Source organism: Diabrotica undecimpunctata, chromosome 6 (genome assembly GCF_040954645.1).
Source record: "Diabrotica undecimpunctata isolate CICGRU chromosome 6, icDiaUnde3, whole genome shotgun sequence".
Lineage (NCBI taxonomy): Eukaryota > Metazoa > Arthropoda > Insecta > Coleoptera > Chrysomelidae > Diabrotica > Diabrotica undecimpunctata.
The window spans coordinates 140,854,419-140,882,373 of NC_092808.1; the positions used below are offsets into that span (position 1 = coordinate 140,854,419).

The 27,955-nt window shown below is 32.5% G+C and overlaps 2 protein-coding genes across 2 annotated transcripts in view; one reads left to right on the plus strand and one right to left on the minus strand.

Annotated features, from left to right (window-relative positions):
• Positions 1-27,955, plus strand: part of LOC140443985 (sodium-coupled monocarboxylate transporter 1-like) — a 244,311-nt gene that overhangs the window by 65,823 nt on the left and 150,533 nt on the right. The window lies entirely within an intron of this gene.
• The window catches only part of LOC140444648 (uncharacterized), a 35,154-nt gene continuing 23,431 nt past the window's right edge, over positions 16,233-27,955 (minus strand). The window contains 8 exon segments of the mRNA XM_072536410.1: positions 16,233-16,748; positions 16,750-16,856; positions 16,859-17,292; positions 17,294-17,546; positions 17,549-17,932; positions 17,935-18,079; positions 22,725-22,869; positions 22,929-23,506. Coding sequence (XP_072392511.1) covers positions 16,233-16,748; positions 16,750-16,856; positions 16,859-17,292; positions 17,294-17,546; positions 17,549-17,932; positions 17,935-18,079; positions 22,725-22,869; positions 22,929-23,506 — 2,562 coding nt within the window.

The following is a 27,955-nucleotide window of genomic DNA, read 5'->3' on the forward strand; positions in this document are numbered from 1 at the left end:
AGATGTTCGATTTGACAACATCGGCCATCTTACTTCTACCGAAGAAAAACGAACCCAATACGTCCTTTGTCACTCAACAACCAATAAAAAATGTATTCAATGTAAGGATGCCTTACATGAAAAATGTTTTATAAAATTTCATATTAATATGCATTAATTTTTTTATATTATTTTAAGGTCAGTTTATTTAAAACTCTTTTATATGATTTAATAATATATTCAAAACAACGTATTCTAAAAAAAATTACATCCTAACTGCCCAGTGTTGCGTTTTCATAACAGCCAATTATCAAAAAAGTTTTTCATTTTTTAAACATATATTCTTGTTAATTTTGTTAGTTTTAGAGCACAAATTTTTCAGAAATTAAAAAAAAAGCATAAATAGTTCTGGGCATGAATGGGTTAACTTAAAATTTTATCAAAAGATTCAATAATGTGAATAATTTATTAAATAATATTAATAACTTTTTGTGAGGACTCGTTCCGGTACTGGTAATAGCAAATCTGATTTTTCTGAGTTTACTTTTTGTTGATCAACACAAAGAAACGAAGAACTGCATGTTGCATCTGAAAATAGATTTCAAAGACGTTTAAAAATAACCCATGGGCTTTTATAAGAACAAAACCCAACCGGTTTTGTAAAATGCTTATTTCCTTTTATGCCTCTAATGGTAATCTTCACATTATTTTGCGCTGGTTGTAGACAAACAAGGTAGTTTTATAGACCTGTTAGTATCTTCTATTTATAAATCATTCTTGATCTCAGACATTGACGAGTAGGATTAACCGTTACGATATCATGGGAACTGATGCAGACACCATAATGTGTTTTTTAGAGTTAATCTATTGATTTAACAACAGATAGAATTTGTTTTGATGTCGATGGTATTATTCATTGCTAAATAAAATTTGTTATTCAAAACTTTCCGGTTATCGAAGGATTTGTAAATCAAAATAGTTTTGTTTGTGTTTTAAATATCAAAGGAATAATTAATTAATTCTACGAAGATATCGTCATATACATTGTCTCACGTATTCCATAGGTTAGCAAGGTCCAAATGGCTAGATCAACATAAAAAGTAATATATTTCATATTTTGTCATAGTAGAGAAATTATTATTTGTAGAAAGAATTAGGGTGCCACCATAAGCTGTACTTGGACGATCATACCTAGCAATCGTGGTATATTTTTCTACAAAAAAAGACTCGTTAACTTCAAGCCAGTGTTCGGTAATCGCAACTATCGGGGAAGATCCTAATTCCTCTAGGAACAAAACTAATGTAACTATAACTAACTCATGTAACTATTTAAGCATTTAAGTATTTTTTTAGTTTGAAAGCATGTATGTATATTTTTAGTTTCACAGGCAACATTTAACCTCTTTTTTTATCCGTTATATTAACGTGGAAATACTTATTAGGTTTTCCCTGATGATGGTCTGGAAACGTTCTAAAACTTGAACCTTTTTGGATAATTTAAATTTTTTTCAAATTAATTTTACACTGCAATTTTTTCAAAATGTGGTATTCAGCCAATAACTGATATTTTCTCTTTTTTAACTAAAGATATTTATATTTCTCAATAATTTTACAATTTTACCTTTTATGGGAAACAACTTAGATACTTCCAACCTCCGAACAGTAAACATATTAGCAATTAGCGATAATTGATATTGAATATTAGCTTGTTAGTTTGGACAAAATAAGGATTTTTTTTATTCAAATGTAGAATTTTATTTATATCTAAAATTTAAACAAAGGCGCAGTGTAAAAGTGAAACTTCTTCTGAAATAAAAACTGTAAGTTTGATTTTCGTATATCATCTATACAAATCAAGGGTAAACAACTATTTTGTATATTTGGCGTAAGGATAATTACCAGTCCTTCAGGTAATGATCCATTATAAGCACCAGGGCCATATTCAGGTTATTTAGCCCAAGCATGAAAATGAATTCAGCAGCGGGAGCTTCCACCTTGGAAAGTTCTGGCAATCTGCTTGTAAACCAACTATTAAAATTATATTCTACAGCTCTTAATCAACCTACGAATAAATTTCCAAACAAAAAACAAGCAACTCTACTTCACTCACTCCCAAACTCTAATATTTAAGTTTACCTGTTGCAGTAACTTCTAAAGTGGATCCCAGAAAAATACATTCTATCTCTAAAATTATAAATGACCGTATTTGTATCTTCTATACCAGTAAACAGACAGTCGATGAGTTTCTAGAAAATGACAATGGAATTGTAGTAATTAATCAAGAACGTATTCAAGCCCGAAGACTAATAACTCCAAATGAACGATTGATTATTTCCAACGTATGTCCAAATATTCCGCACAGCGTTATAGAAAAACAACTGAAAAACTTAAGTATACATCTAATAACTCCAATTGACTTTCTCAGGATAGGGACTTCAAATCCAGCATTCAAGCATATCTTGAGTTTTCGACGATACACTTTTATAGCGCCAATTAACTTAGACAAATTACCTAATTCTATGTTAATTAGAGAATCTACAAGCTATGTGAAAGTCAAATTTTCCCCAACTAGTTCGGGTTCACAAATGCTGTTGGTACTAGAGAGGCTTTGTTCTAGAGAAGTCCTATTCCAGAAATGCAGAGATGTCAACTGCAACGTATACGCATCTGGTTGATTACGAAAAAGCGTTTGATCGAGTACAGTACGCCAAGATGATGCAAATACTAAAAGAAGCAGGTATGAACACTCAAGATCTAAAAATAATTAGAAATCTTTACTGGAATCAGATAGCCAATCTCAGAGTTGAAGGTAAACACACTAACTATGTGAAATTCATACGTGGAGTGAGGCAAGGCTATATTGTGTGTCCTCTAATCTTTAATCTGTACTCTGAAAGAATATTTATGGAAGCTTTGGACCTAACTGAAAAAGGTATTCTACTAAATGGTTACCGGATAAACTTCAGACATGCAGATGACACCATAGTATTTGCGGACAACTTAGAAGACCTACAAGCTCTTATGAACAAAATCACGTACAGTTAACAGTATGGACTCAATATAAACGTTAAGAAGACAAAGCTTATTATAATTAGCAGGAAAAGGATAACAGAAGGTCAACTCTATGTCAACCAATCCCCTGTAGAAAGAGTGACTCACTACAACTACCTCGGCACCATAATAAATGACGGAATGGACCAACAACCAGGAGATTAGAGCATGCATCGGAAAGCTAGATCCACTTTCAATCGGATGGGGGCCTTTGTCAAGAGTCACAACCTCTCTCTTGATACAAAAGTAAGAATGTTGCGATGCTACGTTTTTTCTGTCCTTTTTTATGGTGTTGAATTGTGGACCTTGAACGAAGATATGTGTAGAAAACTGGAAGCATTTGCGATGTGGGTATATTGGAGAATACTTAAGATACCGTAGACTGACCGAGTCACAAATGAGGAGGTCCTCAGAAGAATAAATAAGAACCGAGAGGTACTGACCACCATCAAATCTCGAGAGTTACAATTCTTCGGACATATTATGCGAAATAAATCCAGATGTGCTCTCCTCCAAGCCATCCTGCAAGGAAAAATATTTGGAAAAGGTCAAGGATGAAGAAGAACCTCTTGGTTAAAGATCCTCAGAATCTGGGTCAATACAACATCTGTGCAGCTTTTCCACGCTGCTGCAGATAAAACAAAGATTGCCATGATGATCGCCAACATTCGTAACGGACATACATATCAACAAGATGTTAATTAACCACGAGGATAACAACTACCGAATTTTCTTTTTCATCGAAAAGCAATCTTGCTACTTATTCAAGCAGCAAAGACATTTTGCATCTCAGTGTCCCAATAAAAATAATCAGACTCCTTCAAACAACACCCAATATACTGTTTATCTAAATTCTCTACAGAAAGTATACCAATCAGCTCCCTTTTCAACAATTTCTTCTACAAAATCCTCTCCTACTGAGACTGAAACTACAATACAACAATCAACTCCTTTGTCAATAAATTCCTTTACACAATCCTCTCTTACTGGGGCTGAAATGTCTAGAAAAATCATTTAATTAATTAAATAAACATACTCCGATAAGCTGCGTCCTACCCAATAAGACTCAAATGGATACCTTTGATCAAGATACATCCTCATTCCAGCACCCTAAACGAAACCTATCTGAAATTATATCCCACCAAATAGAAGATAACGAAAATGCCTTCGCTGAACCCAAGCCACGAAGCAAAAAAGCCAAAACTCAACAAGAAAACAACAGAAACCTAGTAGAAGATCTTACCAAATGCACCAGTCAATTCTTCAAAGAAAACTCCAACAATGGATACTTAACACAGGAAGAACTTATGGACTTCTTTGAAAATGCGCATGGTTCTTCAGATCCTCTCAGTGTCGCCAGAACTTAATTGGAGGATATCGAAGGATTGATAGACTTTCTAAAGAAAATACATCATCATCATCATCAGCCTTGGTACTACAGCCCTATAAAAGAGTTTCGACCTTTCCAAGTCTATTACGCCAGTCAGTTCTATCCATTGCCAACTGTTGCCAGTTTGCTGCGCCTATTTGTCTACCATCCTCATGTACACCATCCTTCCATCTGAGTTTTGGCCTACCCCTACTGTTACTTCCCACAGGTTGTGACATAAGGATTCTTCTAGGAGGGTTATTCTGCTGTGATATTGCCAGATGTCCTGCCCATCTTAGTCTTCCTATTTTTATAAAGGATACTACGTCTTTACCACCAAATATATGTTTATATCTGTGATATATCTCGTAGTTGTACCTCCTTTTCCAAACATCATTTTCATAGATGCCACCGAATATTCTTCTCATGATCCTTCGTTCAAATATAAGCAGGAGATTTTCACCTGCCTTGGAAATGGTCCATGTCTCCGACCCATATGTCAACACTGGTTGTATAAGGGTTTTGTATATGGTTATTTTTGTTTTTTGGCTTAACTTTCTGCTTTTCATATCAGTCCAAAATAGCATTTGTTTGCTAGAATTATTCTTCGCTTGATTTCTTTCGTCATGACGTTCTCCTTGGTGATTAGGGAGCCTTAGTATGTGAATTTGTCCACCACTTCAAAGGTAGAATTATCAACCGTGAATTGGTGGCCGATGTTTCTGGTTCTATTGTTGGGTGTTGATGCCATTATGTTAGTTTTATCTTCATTTACTTGCAGGCCCATATCTTTTGAGGCGTTTGACAAGGTGGTATGAGAAGAAAATACACCCTATGTTAAGTTCAAGATATCTTAAATTCCGTTGTTCTAGAGTTAAAAACAAAATTACAGAACACATTTTAAGTAATACTTCTACCAATGATCCTAGCGATTCCGGAGACTTATTAATTAAACTATTTTTAATTCTATTATTCAATGGAATGTAAATGGGTACCATACCCATTTAGATCTTAAAATTCTTATAAATAAATTTCATCCGTCCATCCTATGTTTGCAAGAAACACATTTCAATGGAAATTCGTGTCACAAACTTAAAAACTTTATGTCCAGACTACGATTAGGACACACCAAGATCACACATGATTTCCTACTACAGAAGCAACCCAAACCTATGTGTTACGCTGTTACGCATGTGATAGTGATCTAACAGTACATCACTGATTAGTGGAGTGTCCGTTGTACGCATTTGAAAGACAATATGAACAGTTACTTACAACAATAAAAGACATTCTAAGTGAACATACTGACCGCTATCGTACCACACTTTTTTTTGGTTTCCTCAGGACTAATTAACAAAATCTAATTGTTTTCTTTATTTTTTTAACTTACTTCCAAATACTAAATACTTCCATTATACTAAAATACGAAAAAGCGTGACCCCTGTCAATTATTTTTTCAGAAATAATTTTTTTTTCTGCAGTTGCATATTTTTATGATAAATTATTTTTTTATTTTAATTTCAATTTAAATAAACCGCAAAATATATGCAATAATTCAATGAGTAATATTGATTTAAATTTGTCAATATCATAACACTACTAAAATATTTAAATAAATTAATGTATTCACTATATAAACAATTATTAATTGTCAATATATGAATGAGTTCATGAAAAATTAATTTTCTCTTACCACCGATTACTCATTTTATATAATAACAAATTAAATATTAGTTCCTGGAATACATAAAAATAACTTTGTTTATCACACAAGCTATAGTAAATTAAATAGTATAATTACATTATGTATGTGTCTTAATTGGTGGTTATCGAATAATTGGTTTTGGTTTTGATTTTGGTTATTCCAGAACTCCCCTTGATTAGAAACGTAGATGTTTTGGTTCTCAAATAAAAACATGTTGTTGCTAAACATTATGTATACTTTATAACAGAGGTTTTTTGTAAACCGTAAAGCATTAGAAAGAGTTTAAAACAAGAGAATTGGAATCACTTTAGAAATATCCGTATTAACCTTTTCTCACATGATTTTTTTTAACTCGGCGTAATTACTCGGCGTAAAATTTAAAATTTTTAATATTGATTATTAGAATTTATTTAAGATTTATGTAGTTTGTTTCAAGTCAAAAAGTTTTTCTATTTTTGAAAAATAGCATGTCCACACATGAGGACACTGTGAGATAACGGGGTAAAAATACTGTGGGTTAGAGAAAAAATAAATACTAAGAACAATGATAATATTTCTTCAATGCACATTATACATAATCTATATACTGTGGTACTCCATAAAACAATTGTTAATATTGGTCAAACATAAATGAACTTTGCATTTGAGGCAAGATATACGAGTTTTTCCCTTGCATCCAGGTTTCTTGCAACGCGAAGCATTTTTCGATTTATCAACAGTAGATAAATGTCCTACATTGTCCTATCTTACTTCCTTCACTGGTAGTACATCAATGTTATTTCTTTTAGGTGTTTTCGGTTCAGGCCTTATCGAAAGTGGTTGTCCTCTTTTTTATTGACTGTTTTTTTCTATAGCTAAAAAAATTTCAGCAATGTCTGCGCGAAAGTGCACGAAATCTAAGATTCTTTGCTTTGGTATTTGCAAATTTGTTGCTTGCCTGCTATATTCCAGCCAGGCATTCGTACAGGCTAAATCTATACCATGTGTGGGCATTCGCAACGTCCATTTGCATGACTTAATAATGGTCCTGCACAATGTTAGTAAGAAAATAAATTTGTCAACACCTCCCATTAACAAATTGTAATCCTTTATTACCTGTGGCCTATTTATAGGTCTTGTTTGTTTTGTCCCATCGTTTATAGTTATTGATCGTCCCAATTCCCATATAATTTGATGACATTATTACAGGTTTGTTATCAAAACACTTTGTCATAATTACCCCTCCATCATTGCTGATTATTTCTTTTGTAGTACCACTTCCATGGTTTTTCATTATTTTATTAGCAGAGAAGCTAGGGTTACTGAATCTATTTTATCGTGCAGTACAAATGGCAAAGATATTTTTTGGCACAGAGTTTATAACAACTAATAACTGGAGAAATAATTATCATGATATACCTTGCAATTATCCTCTGTGATGCGATCACAGAGCTTCAAAACTACAGCTGCGCCTTGCCCGAAAACTGTCATTTGTGTTTGATCCAATTCCGTTTTAGATCCCTGATAAATTATAAAATCGAACATCTGTCCACTTGCACTGCAAATTGCACATATTTTTATTCCCTATGGATTTCGTTTGTTTTTTATATATTGCTTCACATTGAATGATCTTTTGAACGGCACCATTTGTTCATCACTTGACAGATTTGTCTCCAATGGAAGTGACAGCAAACGGGCGCGTATTGTTTCGTACAATTGACGAACTTTCCAAAACCTGTCCTGATGCTCAACGTCATCCATTATATCCACAAAATGTAAAGTTTGCCTCAAGGAGTAAAATCTATTTATAGAGATACTCTCAGCAATTTTGGGCACTCGTAATTTTGCATCCCAATAAAATAGGATTCTAGACATAGAACTTTTGACCACCATAAAAAGGCGAAAGATAGCATATTTGGGGCACATTCTTATAAATAATAAATACGAGTTGTTGCAGCTGATTATGAAGGGTAAAATCGAAAGAAAAGCGGTCCTGGTAGACGACAAATATACTGGCTGAAAAATATTCGCGACTGGACCGGGTTAAACACACAGACGCTCTTAAGAAACGCAGAAAATAGAGACGAATTTGCACTGGTTGTAGCCAACCTTCATTCGTGGAGACGGCACTATAAGAAGAAAAATTAATGGAATATGAAAAACTTCCGCACACTTTTCAAGATAGCATATTGGCATCATAATCTATCGATTAAAACAAGTATCAGTTTGTTGGAATAAAATCAACCTTTTTCGACGAAAGCCACCCGCCTAATATGCAAATTATGTCATGCACTATTTGATATTTGTATTTAAAAAAATGTCCAAATCAAAATTTAATTACATATCGAAAATAAGTTATATAAGATAATAGTTGGGTCTTATATACCATTAGCAAGAAGCTTCGCTTTTACCGGGTCTCCCACGACCCCTCGCGCTCTTTTGATGGCTTCCATATTTTGACAACAGGTTTTGATCCGAACACCAATACAGTATATAAAGATTTTTTAAATTATATGAAATTATTCCAAATAGATATTGTAAAATTGTATAATAAAGCTAAAACGAAATGGTAATCTATGCAAATATATTTAAATGAAATAGATCGCTCGGAGACAATGATAAGATTTGATCAACAGTGTTAGTCATCAGAAAATCTGTTGATTACCACCTATTACCCACTGCATAACCAGTTCCTATTTATATCTACGCTAGCATTAATAGCATTGATTATTTGAAGGTAAATTGAGGAATAATTAATATTTGCAATTAAATGAGCATAGGTTTTTACATAATATAAATATGTAGGTACTATTAATAGTAAATCTGGTAGTGTATAACATTTTTCTTAATGTTTGACAGTACGATGTAAATGAACAATATCAATTGAAAATATAACAAGCTATTCGGCAGTATAATTTATCTGAAACCGCAAACATTAGACAATATAACAGAGGATCATTTAAGCCAGGTTGCCTAATCAATTATTATTTTAGATGTTTGTTTTTGAACTGTAAAATTAGGTTAAATGATAAAATATGTTATTAGGTAAAGTATTCCTCATAATTATTAAAATTAACAAAAGTCTACTAAAGTAGAAAGCCAATAATAAGCTATTTAGGTAAAATAAATTGTTTTCAACGGTAGTGGTAAAAGCTTATAAAAATATACTTACCAGTTTTTATTCAAATATCATCAAAATCGCTGTTTTCACTGTCAGAATTTGATTCAAAATCTTCGCTGTCTGAACCTTCGTCTACATTGATAACCATATTACCCAGGACTATATCAATTAATGGCTATTTTGATATTAACTCACGTTCAGTTGCGATGACTTTTTCAGGTATTTTTCTTCATTTCTCCAGCGGAAATGTTTTAAAAAATTCGAGGATTTTAAAGCTGCCCAACCCATTTCAATATATAATAACAAGCGAGTCTTCTGCAGCTGGCACCGCTTCTCGCATCCTAATTTCTAGCGTTTTCTGTCGAAGCAATCTTCAGTTGTTAGATCTCTGGAGGTCATTGCATCGTCGACATCTCTCCAGGATCGTCTTGGTCTACCTCGTTTTCTTATAGTTGGCGGAGTCCATTTTTCTATTTTTTTTTTGGCCATCTATTATCAGGCATTCTCTGAAGGTGTCCATACCAGTTAAGTCTTTTGGCTTCGATTGTGTCTATTATGTCTAGATCTATTTCCATTTCTCTCCGAATATCTTCGTTTCTCACTCTATCAAGTCTAGTGAGCTGGCAACATCGTCTCCAGTAGTTCATTTCCATGGCCTTAATTTTTGATTGGTTTCTTTGGTTTATTTCTCAGAGTTCGGCGCAGTACAGCCCAATACTTTCTATTATTGTTTTAAAAATTCTTCTTTTATTTTCTTTTGTTATTTTTTTATTCCATAATAGTCCGTGTAGCTGTCTGGTGGCTGATCTTGCTTGGCCAATCCTGGAGTGTATTTCTTCGCTACTTCCTGCTTTTGATATTATTTGGACTCCCAAGTATTTAAAATTGTCTTTTGGTTTTATAGTTCCCATTTCGATTTGTAGGCTTTCCGGTTTTACTCCTACAACTAAGTACTCAGTTTTTTGTATATTAATTGTGAGACCCCATTTGGTATACTCATCTTCCAGTTTTCTAAGCATGTAGCCTACATCACTCTCGTCTTCAGCTGGAATGGTTTGGTCGTCAGCGAAGTGTATGGTGTACAATCTATCATCTCCGATTGGGATGCCCATATTGCAGCACTTTCTTCTCCACACTGAGAGTGCCTCATTTAGATATATTTTAAAGAGTGTAGGCGCTATGAAGCAGCCTTGCTTTAGGCCCTTACTAATAGGAATTTCTCTAGTTAATCTATTTCCAGTTTTAATGTTTGCCGTCATATTTTTGTAGAGCTGTTGTACTGCTTGTATATTTTTTTTGCTTATTCGTTGTTTTTCCATTGCTACCCAAAGCATTGAAAGTGGTACACTATCGTATGCCTTTGTCAGATCTATAAAGACTACATGAGTTGAAAGGTTGTGGGCTAATCTCTTCTCGATAACTTGCTTTAGAGAGAATATACTGTCCGTACAGGATCTGCCTGCACGAAAGCCATTCTGTTCTTCAACATCTGTCATCTCTTTTTTAATTTTGTTTTTTATTATTTTTCCATACAGTCTTGAGGATGAATTTATGACACTTAGCCCCCTGTAGTTTGAACAATTCTTTCTATCTCCTTTTTTGTAGATGTTGTTAATATGTGCTTTTATCCACTCCGGTGGTAAGTCGTGTCCATTATAGAATAAGGTGAAGACATACGCCAGTAATTCCCGTAATACTTGTGGGCTGTGTTTTAATAATCCAAACCATTTCAATAGGGTTCAAATCGGGATGGTACGGTGAGAGTCTAAAAACATCATGTCGTTGTACTTGTATAACTTTGTCGATTGCGTATTTTACATAACGAGGTTTATGCAATTTTATTATTTTATACAGATTAGGCTGTAACATAGAAGCAATATATGGAATATTTTTTTCTCGAAGCCATTCCTGCATAACACACTTCTTCGATAAAGATGTGGGACATTTATCTTCCTGTATATTATGGTATGGTGCATTATCCAATACTATTGCACTATTTGTAGGAAAGTTACTTAAAAGTTGTTTTTCCAACCATTTTTTAAAATTTGTAAAGTTCATGTCATCATAATAGTCTCCAGATTTTGACGACGACCCCCACCTCAAAAAAGATCCAGGAACAAAACCTTTTTCATTTCCTTTCCCAATAATGAACCGTTGCCCTTTTGATACGGGTTTTGTAAGTCCATTATTACTCGTGTCACACCTATTGTTTTTGGAAATATGACTCCGTAATAAATAAGTCTCGTCAGTAAACACTATAAATTTATTTGCTTCTCTACAGTCGGTTCACAATTTGTTGATAGCTTACTACAAGTTTAACCCTAATTAGAAAACTGAAATACAGAGAGGATAGGTAATACGATATAATGGTAAAAACCAACCTAAAACTGACGGTTTCAGACGTTTTCGACTAACCCACCTTATATCTGAAGAAATACAATACCTTATAATCCTATTACGGGGGTATTTTGAATGGTTAGAGATGAACGACCAGTGTCGTAGAGTATATGATTGAAACATTTATTTGAACTAAATAAATATATTTTTTAAATTGTACTTATGTAAATTGTATTTTTTAATAAAACTTATTTATTTTATTTAAAAATAAAAAGTTTCTTGCCATTTGTAAAAGATACATTTATTTAATTAAGGAAAAAGGCGCCAAATGTCGCCTGGCAAAATTTCCAATGTGTTTTAAATGTATCCATTATTTTCGAATCCGGAGAAAACTAATAAATATTTTTGAAAAATTTAAATGCAGAATGAAAGATTACATTACTCAGGGCAGAAAGTCCCTGAAAACTTCTACTATGTTTATTTTAATATGTTATGTAACAGGGGTGAAAATAAAAGAGAAAATATAGTATAATTTTTAATTGAAAATATTGCATCCAAAAGAAACTTTTTATTTATTCTAAAAAATATTTCATTCCGCCTTTAAATTTTTTAAAAATGCTGTTTAGTTTTCTCAGGATTTGAAAAAAAATGGATACATTTAAAACACATTGAACATTTTGACAGGTGACATTTTGCGCCTTTCCCCTTTAATACCTGACGATTACAACTATTATTACTTACCTTATATAATTACGATTAGAAAACTATTCAAATTCAAAATAAATAGGATCAACTTCGGAATCCGAGTCATCTTGAGGGTTAATAATTAGCGGTTGTGTCTCTACGGTCGTATCAATTATGTTATCAAGATCCCACATTTTTTGTTCTTCTTCTATTACATGCCTTACTGCATCTTTCCAGTTTTGTTCTGTAATATGTTGTAAAGACTCGTATAACAATTCACGTACAACTTGTATTTTATATAACGTATTTTTTCTAGCCACATAACTTTTCATTTGTGCCCAAATGAGTTCAATTGGATTTATTTCGCAGTGGTAGGGTGGAAGTCAAAGGACTGTAATGTTTCGCCTTTCCGCCATTTTGTCAACTACGTATTCCTTGAACTTAGATTTGTGTTGCCGGGCAATTTTTAGAAGTTCTGCTTTTACCATTCCATCTTCGTAAGGCAGATACTTATTCCGCAGCCAGTCAAGAATATCCTGTTTCTTCCACGCAGTCGTTGGAAGTCTTTCTTCTAGTCGTGAATGATAAGGTGCATTATCTAATACTATAATTGAATTTGGTGGTATGTGTTCAATCATCTGCTCAAAATACTCTTCGAAAACATCAGCTGTCATCTCCTCGTGATAGTCTTTTCTGCTTTTGGACTGAAATTCCAACAAACCATACTTAACAAATCCTTTTTCACTGCCAATGTGAGAAATTATTAATCTACTGCCTTTACCAGAAGGTGGGGAGATACCAGTAGACCAACCTTCCATAAAGGCTTGCCTGGAGCTTAATATATTTTTATCTGACCAAATTTTTTTTAGAGTATGACCTGAGTTTACCCACGTTTCATCCTGGTAGAAGATGGGCCTTCCTTCAGCCCGGAATTTTCGTATGGATCTTAGATAATTTCTTCTCCAACATATTATCTCCTCCCGGTCAATCAAAAGTGATTTTCGGTCTGATTTCTCCCACCGGAAATTTAATTCTTTTAAAACTTGCCACAATTTAGTTCGTCCGATATGAGACAAATCCGGGTCGTCTCTAACTTCTTGTAAAATTTTGTTTAGGTTTGGTATTTCTTTTTTGAAAAAAATCCATGAATTTTCTTTCGAATACCATTTTTGGCAAATTCATCAATTTCAATAGGCTTTTTCCCTCTCTTTAAGCGTTCGTTTGTGTTTGGGTTAGCTATACCGTGTTTTTTTCTTTCTGATAGGAACCTATATATAGTTGACTCTCCTACGCCAGTCATGTTGGCACAACTTTCGACTATGTTGCGAACAGTGTTTGTGGGATTCTGAGAAACCAGAGTATCGTGAACATTCAGGACAATAGTCTTCTCTCTTGGTGAATAGACAGACTTACTGACTGTACGCAACAGTACCGGTGTAAAACTTGATGATGTTGATGATGAAGCCATCACAAACAATCCAACAAAACGAGCACGAGCGAAAGGTACGTATATGTTCGTAGGTATATGGAATAAAAAATCACTCACGCACTGCATATAATTCGCAAAAGAAATATTCGAGACGCTAATTACTGCCGTAGACGCGGACACATGCGATCAAAAACGTACTAAACAAAAAAATTGTTTTCGTTCGTAATAACTTCACCCTTTTAAGTTAAGTTTCGAATATAAACTGAACAAACGAGGCACGTGGCCAAAGCATACCCATTATATTATTAAAAATCTGGGGATTCCATCCTAATTACGAATAGTACCTTCGGATATGAATTCCAGGTTTTCTAGTAAAGTGATTAAACGCGAAGATTAGTATTGAAATATCCAAAGAGATAAGGTATTCTTATTTACAAAAGTGTTAATGGTTAAATTCTTATTTTTATTAATATAATATAATTACATAACATTAGCCGTGAAAGTTTTAATTGTTTTTTTGCTAAATATATTAGTATTAAAATATTATTAATATTATATTTATAACAGTATTAAAAATATTATATTATTATTTAATGAATAAACACCTCAGGAACGCCTATGGTTTACGACCGTTTTACTATTAAAAAAGTTTGAGGCACATTTCGTGCTCTCAACAATTTATGAACAGAGAATAGCTTCCTTAATGTTCCTCGGGTATTGCAGCCTTAAATGTCTAATTTTATGTTTTTCTATTGTCGACTGTTTTTTTCGTTTATTAATTGTAGAGAATTTAAGAGTTTCTCAATTTTCAACCTTAAGACCCACTTTAGCGATTTTTTTGACGCTGGATAAACTGACACCTGGAAACATTAATTATATAAACTTTTTTCTCTCATTCGATTATTTCATATATTTTCTTAGATAATCAAGTTTGCACAACAATAGCATATTTTTTATAATATAAATATACCATCAATTTATCAGTCAAAACAGCTACTCGTTCTTGTACTTTAAATATCTTAATACAATCTATACTTTTCATTGACTGATCACTATAAAGTATTTTAGTTTCGAGTTTTGCCAATAAATGTGATTCATTTGAAATATGCTTAAAAAACGTCGAATTTAAATTTTCACATTACAAACAATCTAAAACGTTTAAAACTTTTTTTTTAAATTACACTACTACGTTTTTCAAAAGAACCAAAACTTCTGCTATAAACTACACTCAAAACCGTCTTCTTGAATGCATTTTCCGTGACGTGCGATCATTTGTAATGTAAAACAATACATTCTGCGTTTTTGATGCATATTTCAAATGCCTGATATCTGTTGCCACAACTCAAAATTAAAATTCCATTTCATAGGTTTTAAAGATTGATCTCTAAATATTATGGACTACTACTTACGTACTTACTACGACTGGTCAATGAAAATGATCAATTTTAATGATCTCACGAGAGTGTAAAAAATGGCAAAAATCGCGCTACATTTATTTATTTAGCATCTTTATAAAAACTAAGTTCATTCTCGGCAAAATACAAAAACTGCATACCAAAGCTGCCCTCTTTACCTTTAAAACCCATCTTAATTTTTATCGATACGACACCTGGATAAAAAAATATTGATTTTTTACCGTCAAGATGATACAAATTTTATTGAACATTGATTTGGCGCGCCTAACTGACATTCAAATTGACGGTCTCTTCAAGCGCTGTTTCTAAGAGAACGGTTTATTCTACACAAAAAGTGCTTATTACAATTTTTGTTCAAAATTATCTCAGCTACATTTTTTATTTGAAATATTTTTTTCTACGGCGTACAGATATTTGATAAATTGATTTTTTTGCGTTTTTACCCCCCTACGAGGGTGGTTAAGGGGGGAAACCCGTGAGCTAAAGTGGTAAACTTTTTTGCATCTTTTTTGAATTCCTAAAATTGGTATTCTTGGCAAAGTTCAGCTTTTTCGTTTGATTTTTAGGGGCCAAATCTCTGACGACGACTAATTATGTATTTTCATTATCCATTTATTGTTTGTAAACTAAACTCCTACAACTTTCTGTCCTATCTTGACTTCTACCATTATAATCAGTGACTTATATTTTTTATGTAAATAATAAAATTAAACCTACTTTTTCATCTATAAATATCGTATTTGTTTACGGTTTTAATTTGAGTACAATTTGACACCACTTTGTTATCTAATTGGCGGGTGTTGGAGAAAAGTGGTATAAGTCTAAATTTTAAGTTTCGAGAAAAGCGCAATTATAGTTTTTTCAAATTTAATATTGTTGTTACGGATACAAATAAGATATTTTCGTTAAACAATTTTTGGAAATGGCTTTGAATTTGTTGGATTAAAATAAATCTACTAGTAAAAAGGACCTAGTTGTACAATTTTTAAAAAAAAATATGACTTATATCACTTTTCACAATTATTTATTAAAGAAGAAAAGCCCTTCCGGAAGATATAGTAACAAATCTAATTAATAATTATAAATAAAAAAATGTGAAACTGAAAAGTTTTATGTTTACTTAAGGGGGTACATTTATAGTCAAATACAACGTAAAAGTTTATTTAATTTTTAAAAATTTCAATTTCTGTGTGTACACTCTCCTCGTCACCACTATTTTCATCCTCGGGTAACGTATTTGGTATATCCTCCTTCGTAGTTAAATTTCTATAAAAATCATGAAATGTTTCTGAAATATAAGGCAATAGCTCTATCATGTTCTTTTTTTTATCGATGTTTATTGGATTGGAACCTTTATATGACAGAGGAATTTTTATGTTTTTAGGACACGTATTACCTTTTCTTAAAAAACATACGCTTTTAAATGGTTCGTCTACATTTAAGCTACTTTTGTATTCAAGGACACCAGGATTCTGTGAAAATCTCAACCATTTCATTTGTTTCCACATGACTTTTTCTCCTAAGTTGTTAATTTTTCTTTGTTGAAGGACATTCTTATACAAAAAAGAAAACTCAAGAAAATCCGATCTGCACATTTCAGTAACTAAAAAAGTTCGCTTATTTCCACATAGTCTTACCAAATTCATCCAGTCTGTTGGGTGTTCTATCGAACATGGATATCTTTTCTTTTTTTTTTTTTTTCTCTATAATTGCGTGATCTGAATCACACTCCATGTGGGTGTGACCAGGAACAAGAAATTTGTGGTTAATGTATGATAGATTGGGACCATCATGAACATTGCAGGTAGAAAATAGTTCTTGTTTTGTCCTGCACACGTATCAGAATATAAGGTGATCTCTTTTATTTCAGGTGAAATATGTGAAATCTGCTTGTATAAGCATGACGCAATCAGATTTGCATCCCGTCCAGCTACGCCCTCATGCCACATAAAACACATTGCTTGATTATCATTAAATCTATGTAATGTTAAATTAAAGGTCCACAATTGCCTTTTATAGAATGCTATTGAAGTCTGAAGATCAGGTGTGGGGAGACACTGTTGCAAATCAAACGTATAAATGATTTTTGATTCATTTTCTAACGCAGCATTTTTATCTATACGCTTAGCCTCATAAACGTTTGATGCTTCTTGTTGGTGATTATCAAGAAGATTTTGAATTTCTTGCATTTTTTGTGCATCTTTAGTTGTTTTCAGGAGTATGATATTTATCGCATGTAGCGCAGGTATCCTTTTTAGGCTGTTTGATTTTTATTTCCATGGAATGGAATACTTCGTGATATTTGAATTTCGATACTGGGGTTTTCTCGTGAGGTAGCCATTTTTTGTATTCTTCATACATTTTTTTTAAGGTATAGTAATGAGGAAGATATATCTTTGATGAGTCACGACGACAATAGTGACTCTCATACGTTGGGATTGATCCAATGTGAACTCTTACTAATTGAATATCTTGTTCGGAGTTTTGTTAGATGGTGAAACAAGACCTCGCAAATCATCATGTGGCATTGCAGAAGCTGAAGAAATCTTATTTTTTGTCACATCGGTTAAAAACCGTTTTGTTTCGTTAAAAGTTTTTAGGAAACAACTTTGACAAACGTTAACTAGTAGTTGACCATTTAGTGGTAAAAAATATTTGTGTGACAGAAGCCTATTTTTATGTTTTTCGTTTTTTAATTTACGTTTTGTGTTTTTTTTTCCGTCTGTTGTTATAAGCCTAGCTATAAAAGACACGCGTTTGATAAAGCTCGCTAAAGACCAATATTCTTTGAAAATTTCCTGTCGTTTTTCTTCAGTTATCCTGTCTTTGCATTTTAAGCGGCAACTTAATAGCTCCTGAATGTCCGTGCTTTTATAACCTTCCCACTTTTCGTGGTGTACGATAACCCAAGGTTTCTGTTCTGCTTTCGTTCCTCACGAATTAGCCTAGTTTCATTTTTTAGCGATTTTCGTCCAGGTTTATTTTTTAAGATTTCTCTCTCTTTGAATTTCTATTACCGTAACTACTAGTATATCTCAACATATATCATCAGTTTTCAATTTTGGAGTTTTGGAGTTTTGATATGTCAACATATAATGTTTTTCCCTATATTTTTTAATGAGAATAGTGATATATTTTTACATATACCTTTATTCACAATCATATTTTACCAATAACTTTTGATATATTTGCACTTGTATCACTATTCACAAATATTAATCATAAAATTATATAGGGAAGACTATTATAACTAGACTTATTTCAGTTTTCTCTATAATTTTTTTTCCTGTCTGGCAGATGGAGGCAAAACAAATAGTACTAGAATATTTATAATATTTTTCACTATATTAAATGATATTAAAAATACTTATATCATGTAACGCAAACAAATAAAACCTGCTTGCCTATTAAATTGACTTATATTACTTCACCCTATCAAAGATACATGCATTTGAAAGTGGTATCTATGTTTAAATCATTTTTTACATTTTTCGACTTATATCACTTTTCCCCAACACCCGCCAATTGTAAGTAATATGGAAATGCGATTTTTTATTTGTATAGCGTAGCAGCCCATTTGCATAAAGTAAAAGCTTGACAAAAATTGCTTTTATTAGTAAACTCGTGATAATTTATGTATAGTGAAGACAACAATAGCGAAAATTGGGTTTTAGATTTTTTGTACTATGTTTAACTTTTGTATTATATATGTATTATATATAAACACAGAATGGGAGACGATCAAAAAATCAATAGAAGAAGGTGCAAATATGCAGATAGGTAAAAGTCAGGTTAAAACAAAAAACGGATGGTATAACCAAGAATGTAGAGAAATAACAGGAAAAAAGTGCAAGCCAGAAATAAATGGCTAAGAACAGATAAAGAGGAAGACAGAGAAGAATATGAAAAATTAAGAAGGAATGCTAAGAAAGTGATAAGGCAAAATAAAAGAAGATGGGTAGACAAAAAAATGCAGGAAATAGAGCAGGAAAGAACAAACAGAAATACGAAAAGTTTTTACAAAAAGATTAAAGAACAAAACAAAAAAGACAAGGGCAAAACAAAAGGAATAAAAAATAGAGAGGGAATAGTGATAATAGAGGATCAAGAATACAAGCAAATATGGAGAGATTACTACAGAGAGCTCTTGACGGAGGAAACAACAGAAGAAGAAATACATAACGAGGAGGAAACGGTGCACGAAGAAGAAGCAGATGAAGTAGACATCGAAATTTTAAAAGAACCAACATTAGAGGAATTGGATGAAGTAATACAGAGAAGCAAAAATGGAAAAGCCCCTGGTAAAGATGGAATTAATATGGAACTAATAAAATACGGGGGAAGGGAACTAAGAGGAAAAATACTGGCACTATTGAAAAATATATGGAAAGAAGAGAAAATGCCAGGGGACTGGGAGGTAGGGCAGATCATAACAGTACATAAAAAGGGAGACCAACAAATCTGTGAAAATTATAGAGGAATACCGTTACTAAATACAACATATAAAATAATGACATCAATAATAAAAAAGAGGTTATCAAAGATCACAAAGAAGACAGTATGACAGTACCAATGTGGATTTACAGAAGGAAGATCTACAATAGATGCAATACACACAATAAAACAAATAATGGAAAAAGCAAACGAGTATAAATTAGAATTGGAAATGTTATTCATAGACTTCAAACAGGCATTTGATTCAATTAAAAGGAACGGATTAATGATGCACTTAAAAAATTAAAAATTCCACAAAAACTCAGAAAATTAATAGAAATGACAATGAGAACTACAAAAATAAGCATAAAGACAAAAAGAGGAGAGACAGAGGAATTCATTATAAATAAAGGGATGAAACAAGGAGATGCCTTATCAACAACGCTATTTAATCTAGCATTAGAATATGTACTACGAAATATAAATAAAGGAAATCTCAGAACAAGAGGTGGTCAAATAATTGCATATGCAGACGATATTGCTATTATTGCAAAGAACAGAAAAATAATGAAAGAAATGCTAGAAGAAATAAGAGAGAAAGGGGAGGTAATGGGGCTAAGATTAAATCAAGAAAAGACAAAAATATTAAGATTAGGGAAAAAACTAATGAAAGAAAAAATCAAAATAGGAAGTTCTGAGTTTGAAGAAGTAGAATACTTCAAATACCTAGGAGTTACAATAAGTAAATCCGGAGAAAGAAAAGTAAGATGAGCATTTATAACACCATAATTAGGCCAATATTATTATATGCAGGAGAAACAATGACGATGGTTAAAAAAGATGAAGAAGACTTAAGAATAGCAGAGAAAAAGATTATGAGAACCATACTAGGACCAGTCAGAACAGAGCAAAATGAATATAGAAGCAGAACAAATACAGAAATTAAGGAAGAACGTAAGGAAGACATCGTAACTAAAATAAAGCAATGCAGAGTTAGATGGTTAGGTCACATTTGGCAAGCAGGCGATGAGGCAGTGACATATGCAATGATAGAATGGAATCCAGGAGGAAAAAAGAGAACGGGAAGACCGAGATCAAAGTGGCTGCAAGAAGTTGAAGAAGACCTCCAAAGGGCAGGAGTCAGAGAATGGAGAGGAAGAACTAGATACAGGAAAAAATGGAGAGATATTGTCAAGAAGATAAGATAAACAAAAAAGACTGATCCACTTAAGAAATAGGATCTAGAAAGCATTTGTTTAACCCCACACTGGGGTGTATCTGTATAGCCATTATATATATATATATATATATATATATATATATATATATATATATATATATATATATATATATATATATATGTATATATATATATATATATATATATATATGTATATATATATATATATATATATATATATATATATATATTATATGTATTTCGTTACTAATATTATATATATATATATATATATATATATATATATATATATATATATATATACACATTGATAGTTGATTAATTTTTATTCTAATACAAGTCGCATTCAAAATCTACTTTGTGAATTTTGAAAAATCACTAGTCGAATTAAAGCAACCAGGGACGGACTAAGGCCTAGGCAACCTTTTTTTTATTAGGGTTTTTTATTATGTTTAGAACCTTGTTCTAAACATCATACCATCGGTCGGTGTGTGTTGGATTCAGGGCAGAGTAAAACTCCGAGCCCATTTTCTCCTGTGTAGAAGAGGTCCTGCAAACGGATGCCTTCCTGTTGCCCTGCCTACCAACTAAAACCACCCATTCTTCATCAAGACACCCCCGTACGTGTTCAGTTAGTGAACGAAACTTAGGGATGTCTTGCGCAGCCTAAATTGAAAATGAAGATTTGTTGCCGGTTCTTAGCGAGAAGTGGTATGGAACCAGAAGAAAATGTATGTAAAATAGAGACATGGCGTTGCCGATGGTATTACCTTAGAGGAACCAGGGGGAAAGTATATGGAATGTAAAGGTATACTAGGTAACAATAAGGTATAGGAATACTAGATAGAATACAAGACTTTTTGTTAATGGTCTATAAGAAATTCAAAGTTCTCTCTGCTTGCCATAGCGACACGTATTAAGTTGTCAGAGTATATCTCTCCTAGCTTTGTTTGCACCTGAAAATATAACGCTTCGCATCCTCTTCTACGTTATATATGACACAATTATCGTCGCTGGTTTTTCGTATACGATAGGTGTAAGACCTGAAAGATCCATGTCGGGTCAGGAACTGCATAAAATAAAAATTTACTCGCTTGAACTTACATTTCTACCACTCTATTACATTGGGTATTAATTTTTTGGTCCATTGTACCTTGTCTATCTGTGCCTCCTATTCTGCTTGCCATTCTGTTAGTAACTGTTCTGTAATTGTCATAATAAATTCTTTTGCACTTATGTTAAATCTGTGGACCAGTCTTTGCAGACTATCTACATTTTGCGCTATCAAATGCGAATAATAATTTTTGTACTAGACAAATAAAGTAACTTGACCAATATTATTCGCCTTTTATTAATGCTATTTCAATTTTATAAACTAAAGTACACTTCTTTAATTGTTCTTGTTGGACTTGAAGGGATTTTAGATTAAAATTTGCTAATTTTTCGTTGCTAGACAAATAAAAATACTTTAATAACGATAAGTTTTGAATATCTTTATGGCACTCAAAAGTGTGTGAAAAGTGCCTTAACCCATTAGCGCCGAGAAAAGAAAATTCTTTTTATATGCAATAATTTTATTTAAAACTACGTAAAAGCAACATATTTTTGTTAAATTTAAGCCGAAATAAAAAAAATTCTTTTTTTTTGGAAAAAAAGGTGGTCCATACGGGACCACTAGGCGTTTGGCAAGATCAAATATTGAAACAATTCATTAATTTGTCCCATTTGTATGAAATGGTTTAAAACATGAAATGCAAAGCCCAACGTTGCATTTTTCACACATTGTACGCCCTTTTGAACTGCAAACTGGCATGGCGCACCTCTTTCTTTTGCCCTCAGGTACAGAGATAATCCAATGATCCTTGCAGTCAAACCTGACTCACTTAGGCACTCGAAAATCACTTCCTGCCGCTCTACCTATTTTTCCAGTTCTTTTAGCGGGGACTTTATATGTCGTTAAGTAGATCTAAAAATTTATTGAATCGTAAACATTTTCTGAGTTTTGTATAAAATATTTTACCTGACAAATACTTCTTCTAAACTCCAAGAGACTAATATTCTTCCCGGATTTCCTACATATCGTCCAAGCATTTTGAAGAGCTGCGTCTATGAGGTACGTAAATATCAGCCAGTACCATTTTTTGGAACGTATGCCGGCTCGGTAACTGAAAAAAAAATTACCCATATATTTTCATTTATATAAATATTGCTCTTTATTTCTTACCAAGATATATTACTGTCCAAAAGATCAGTTTCTCCCATGCTGTTATTATACTGGGAAAGAAGATATGGCCTAGGTACTTGTATTGTCTTGCTATCCTTTTTGGAATATCTTTCCACATTTTTGACCGGCTGAACACCAAACCATGTGCTTGCAGCTGTTACAACTTTGTTGTCCCTCCAGCGAACATATTGAATACAAATCTCCTTGTTCAATGTTGAACAATATTCCCCTCGTGCCCTCTTTTCCATCGTCTTTCTGGAAACAAGTGGACAATCTCTAGGAATTCTATTATCCCTCACAGTACCTGTAACCTCGTACCCATTAGCTTTTAGAGTACTTAACAAGTTTGTACTGGTAAATAAATTATCAACGAAAAACTTGTATCTCAAAGATCCCTTGTTACCCAATTCTTCGATCATCTGTACCATGGGAGCTGCAGCTTTTCCGAAATATTTTTGATATTCTTCATTAGATCTAGGATTTTTTCCCTGATATACTTCAAAGTTTATCAAATATCCGTTAGGTGTATTCATACACCACACCTTATAGCCAAACCTTACAGGCTTTCCTCTGATAAACTGTTTAAAGTATACATGCGGTAAATGTAATGTCGGTTGCCTGTTTTATTATAATTTTATTGTGTTAAACAATACCTTTACAGCTGGGTCCATATGGTGACTGTAGGCACTAATGGGTTAAAACTCACCATTTTAACCCTAATTTTTAAAAATTTCATGCAGACCCTCCGGTATCATCCCAAAAAAAATTTCGTAGCCCTCAATGAAAGTCGATCCTAATCCTCCCTTGTAGGGCACTAGAAGAAGAACTTCCCCATAAATATTGGAGAATTAATAAAAATATTATTTATCCACTCATTCTGTAGTATAATTTGTTATTTTGAAATATAAATAAATAATTTTAATTTGTCGTAAATTCACTAGTAACGGAATATTACTAATATATATGTAGTATGCAATGGTCAATAAAATGGAATGAATCAGCTTAATTTGTTCTTACTTAATTTATGTTCATTGTTATCGTCTATCGGCTGAATGAAATGATTAATAAAAACAAATTAATAGCTAGATTGAAAAGCTTTATTGGGAACAGCGGTATTAAAAAGAAATAATATATTTTGTGAGTGGAGTATTTACAGGCTTATTTTAGCCTGAGTGTTAGTTTGAATGCTTGCCAAGTGGGTGCCGTCCTGAAGCACTGCACTCGTGGGGATATAATAGTCTCGACCTCGGGAGATTTATTTCCTATAAATTTATAATGCAGTATAATGGGCTGCAATGTAATTGAAACCGAACTTCCAACATTACGCGAACTCTAAATTTGTTAGAGTTGATAAGGATGGTCCATGATTATATACTAAACAGAATAATCATGTGAAATTTATAGATATCCTATCCTGAGGTTTCGTTGATAAGTCTTACAATGAAAACCGTGAAAACATATCATATATAAGTTTTTATAGAGGTTTTAAAAAATAAGATACTTCTTATACAATTATTGATAATGAATTGTCTTATGTCAAAACAATAAAAGACTTGGAAGTCACATTTGATGAACAGATGCGTTTTGTACAACATATAAATGATGTAACAGTTAATTCATTAAAACTTTAGGCTTTATTATTCGCAACTATCTGAGACTATTTGTTTGGGCTTTAAGAACTGTTTATTATGATTTGGTCGTATCCAGAGTGGAATATGCATCTATTTTATGGTCGCCACAATACCAAGTTCATTCTACTACATTGGAAAGATTACAGAACAAATTTTTAAGATATTGTGCATATAAATGACAAATGCACAATATTAATCATGATTATATAGATATGTTAAAAACAGTCTACATAAATTTATTAAAAACCCGACGAGATAACTCTCATTTAGTATTTGTGTTTAAATTAATAAATGGTTTAACTTGTTGCCTTGAACTTCTCAAATCTATGAGTATATACAGTGTGAGTCATAAATATTGGGACATAGACTAAGGACAGGTTATTTGGACCAAAATATGGCTATTGGGCCAAATATGCCTTAATAAAATGTTGCTGAGAAAAAAGATACAGGGTGTTAAAGTTAATTTTTGTTTTTAGTTTTTTGCTAATAGTTTCCCTGTATATTTATAAATTGCTATCAAAATTGGTACAGTGGCATAATCTTAGGCAAGAAATAGTATTTTATTTACAATTTTACGTTTTGTCATAGAGGGCGCCACGTGGATCATTCCTAATGATCAAATTGAGTCTAAACTTTTTCTGATGAAACTTTTTAGTAAATTTTATTAGAAAATATGACGTAAACATCATTTTTACGTAAAATTGGTACTCTTGTCTAAATATGATAATTTCAACCGTTTTCGATCAAAACGCAGTCGAACTGCTTAGAGTCTTAAAAAAGGATTTCAAATATTATTTCATTGATGAAAAGTATGCTTTGGACTGTCAGATAATTGTTGTTGGTAAATGTCATTTGTTTAGAGTAAATTATTTTTGATGTGACAGTGTAGTGTAATGTTGCATTTTTTAAAAGTAGTCATTACTTTTTTTGATTGAAATGCCTCGTCACAGTCATTTTACTAATGAAGAAATGTGAGATATGATTTGCGTATACGCACAAGAAATTTTTTGCGATCGCTCGACAGCCAGAAGGTATGGAATGTTATACGCAAACAGAAGGCAACCAAATCACAAAACGTTTGCAAGATTATATCGTAGTTTAGGTGAAACTGGGTCATTTCACACTAAAAATCGGGGTGGTTGACCGAAACAAATCACACCTAATCAAGAAGATAAAATTTTGGTTCGAGTAGATGAAAATCCTGAAATAAGTTCACGACATCTATCAGCAGCAACAGGAGTAAGTCAGTCGTCTATTGTTAGAATTCTAAAAAAAGAGAACCTCCATCCTTATCACTTCACTCCTGTGATAAGGTTCAAAATTTACTTCCAACAGATCTTCCACGACTGAATAAACATTGCAATGACAGACACTTTATTAAGAATATTATGTTCACCGACGAAGCAACTTTTACCAGACGAGGGGTTTTTAATTGGCAAAATAGTCATTATTGGGAAGAAGAAAACCCGCATGCTATTAAAGCTAGACATTTTCAGCATTAGTTTAAATTGAATATTTGATGTGGCATTATAGGCGACCAACTACTAGGGCCTTATGTTCTTCCTTCGAATTTAAATGGAGATTCTTATTTATTATTTTTGGAAAATACTCTTAGTGATATTTTAGATGATCTGTCACTGGATGTAACAAGAAAAATGTGGTTTATGCAGGATGGAGCGCCACCTCATTTTTCATTACCTGTTAGAAATCATCTTAATGACGTATTTCCTTAACGATGGATTGGCAGAGGTAGTGATTTTCAATGGCCACCAAGAAGTCCTGAGTACAACCCGCTAGATTTTTATTTTTGGAGACATATGAAGTCCTTAGTTTATGCCAATGAAATTAATACACGAGACAAACTTTGGAGATACATTCAAAATGTAGCTAATCTTATAAGGGGACAGAATAATATTTTTTTAACGTCCGAAAATCCTTTATAAAAAGAATTAGAAAAGGCATAGAAATCGGAGGAGACCATATAGAGCATTTGGTTTGAGTTTTTGTGAGTTCTTTTAAGTTAAAGTGTGTTTAGTTTTGATTTATCGTCAAAACGGAAACCTTACGTTAGTTGCAACTTTGTTTATTAGTTTGGTATTTGATAGTGGAATTGTAAATAAAATACTATTTCTTGTCTAAGATTATGCCTCTGTGCCAATTTTGATAGCAATTTATAAATATACAGGGAAACTATAAGCAAAAAACCAAAAACAAAAATTAACTTTAACACTCTGTATCTTTTTTCTCAGCAACATTTTATTAAGGCATATTTGGCCCAATAGCCATATTTTGGTCTAACCTGTCCTTAGTCTATGTCCCAATAGTTATGACTCACCCTGTATGTTTCCTCCAGAAGTCTCAGATATGTTGATCTGTTTTATATACCTTTTCACCGTACAATTTATGATATGCACTCACGCATTGAGCAAACGCTGAAAATTATAAATAGTAACAATTTAGAAATATTTGGTACTTTTTTGATTATTTTAATTCATCTTCTTTCATATATAATTAATATTTTGTATTATTTATAATTAAGATTTTAATTTCACTTAGTTTTTAAGCAATTACAGAGATTGATTTTTATACTGTCTGTTAATATATATTTTTTGTAATGGGGGTAATCCCATGTATTAAATAAAAATATTACTGGAAGTTTCGAGTTAAATAAATGATTTATTGGGAAAAACTGATATATTTAAATCGAAATCCTAGGGATGCAAATAGTGCAGTGGAGAATTAGAAATTAATAGATCGGGATTAACCTGGAGACTAGAGGCAAAAATATTGAAACGATAAAAAGATACTAGATATATCAAAAGTCTAGATGAAAATCGTATAGCACAACACAGTTTAATACCGAAAAATTGAAGAAGCAGGTACAAAAAGGAGGAAAGTTCAATGAGAAATTAGAATTACCTAATTATTAAAGAATCCAGGAAATTTGAAATTTAAATGAATAAAGACACCGAACGCAGAAGCGCAGAAGAAAGAACTTAGTATACGGCGACAAATGTAAGATCGTTGCGTTAATAGCAACAATGATAAATGACAACTAAACGATGTTTGCCGAAACAAAGGAATTAAGAACTATAAAGAAGCTCATATAAAACCTAAATAATAAATACACAAACTTTACCAACGATAATTTAAAAATACAAGTGTTGAAAAAAACGGGGGAGATACTACATGTATCTCTATATTACACGTTGTAATCTGTGGAGACTTCAACGCAAAAATTGGCTAAGAACCTAACCTTAGACCGACAATAGGACAACACAGCCTCCACGATATCTCAAACGATAATGGACAAAGGCTCGTAGAGCTAGCGTCGGCTAACAATATGCTTGTAAAGTCTAATATGTTCCAACATAAAAACATTTATAAACAGACTTA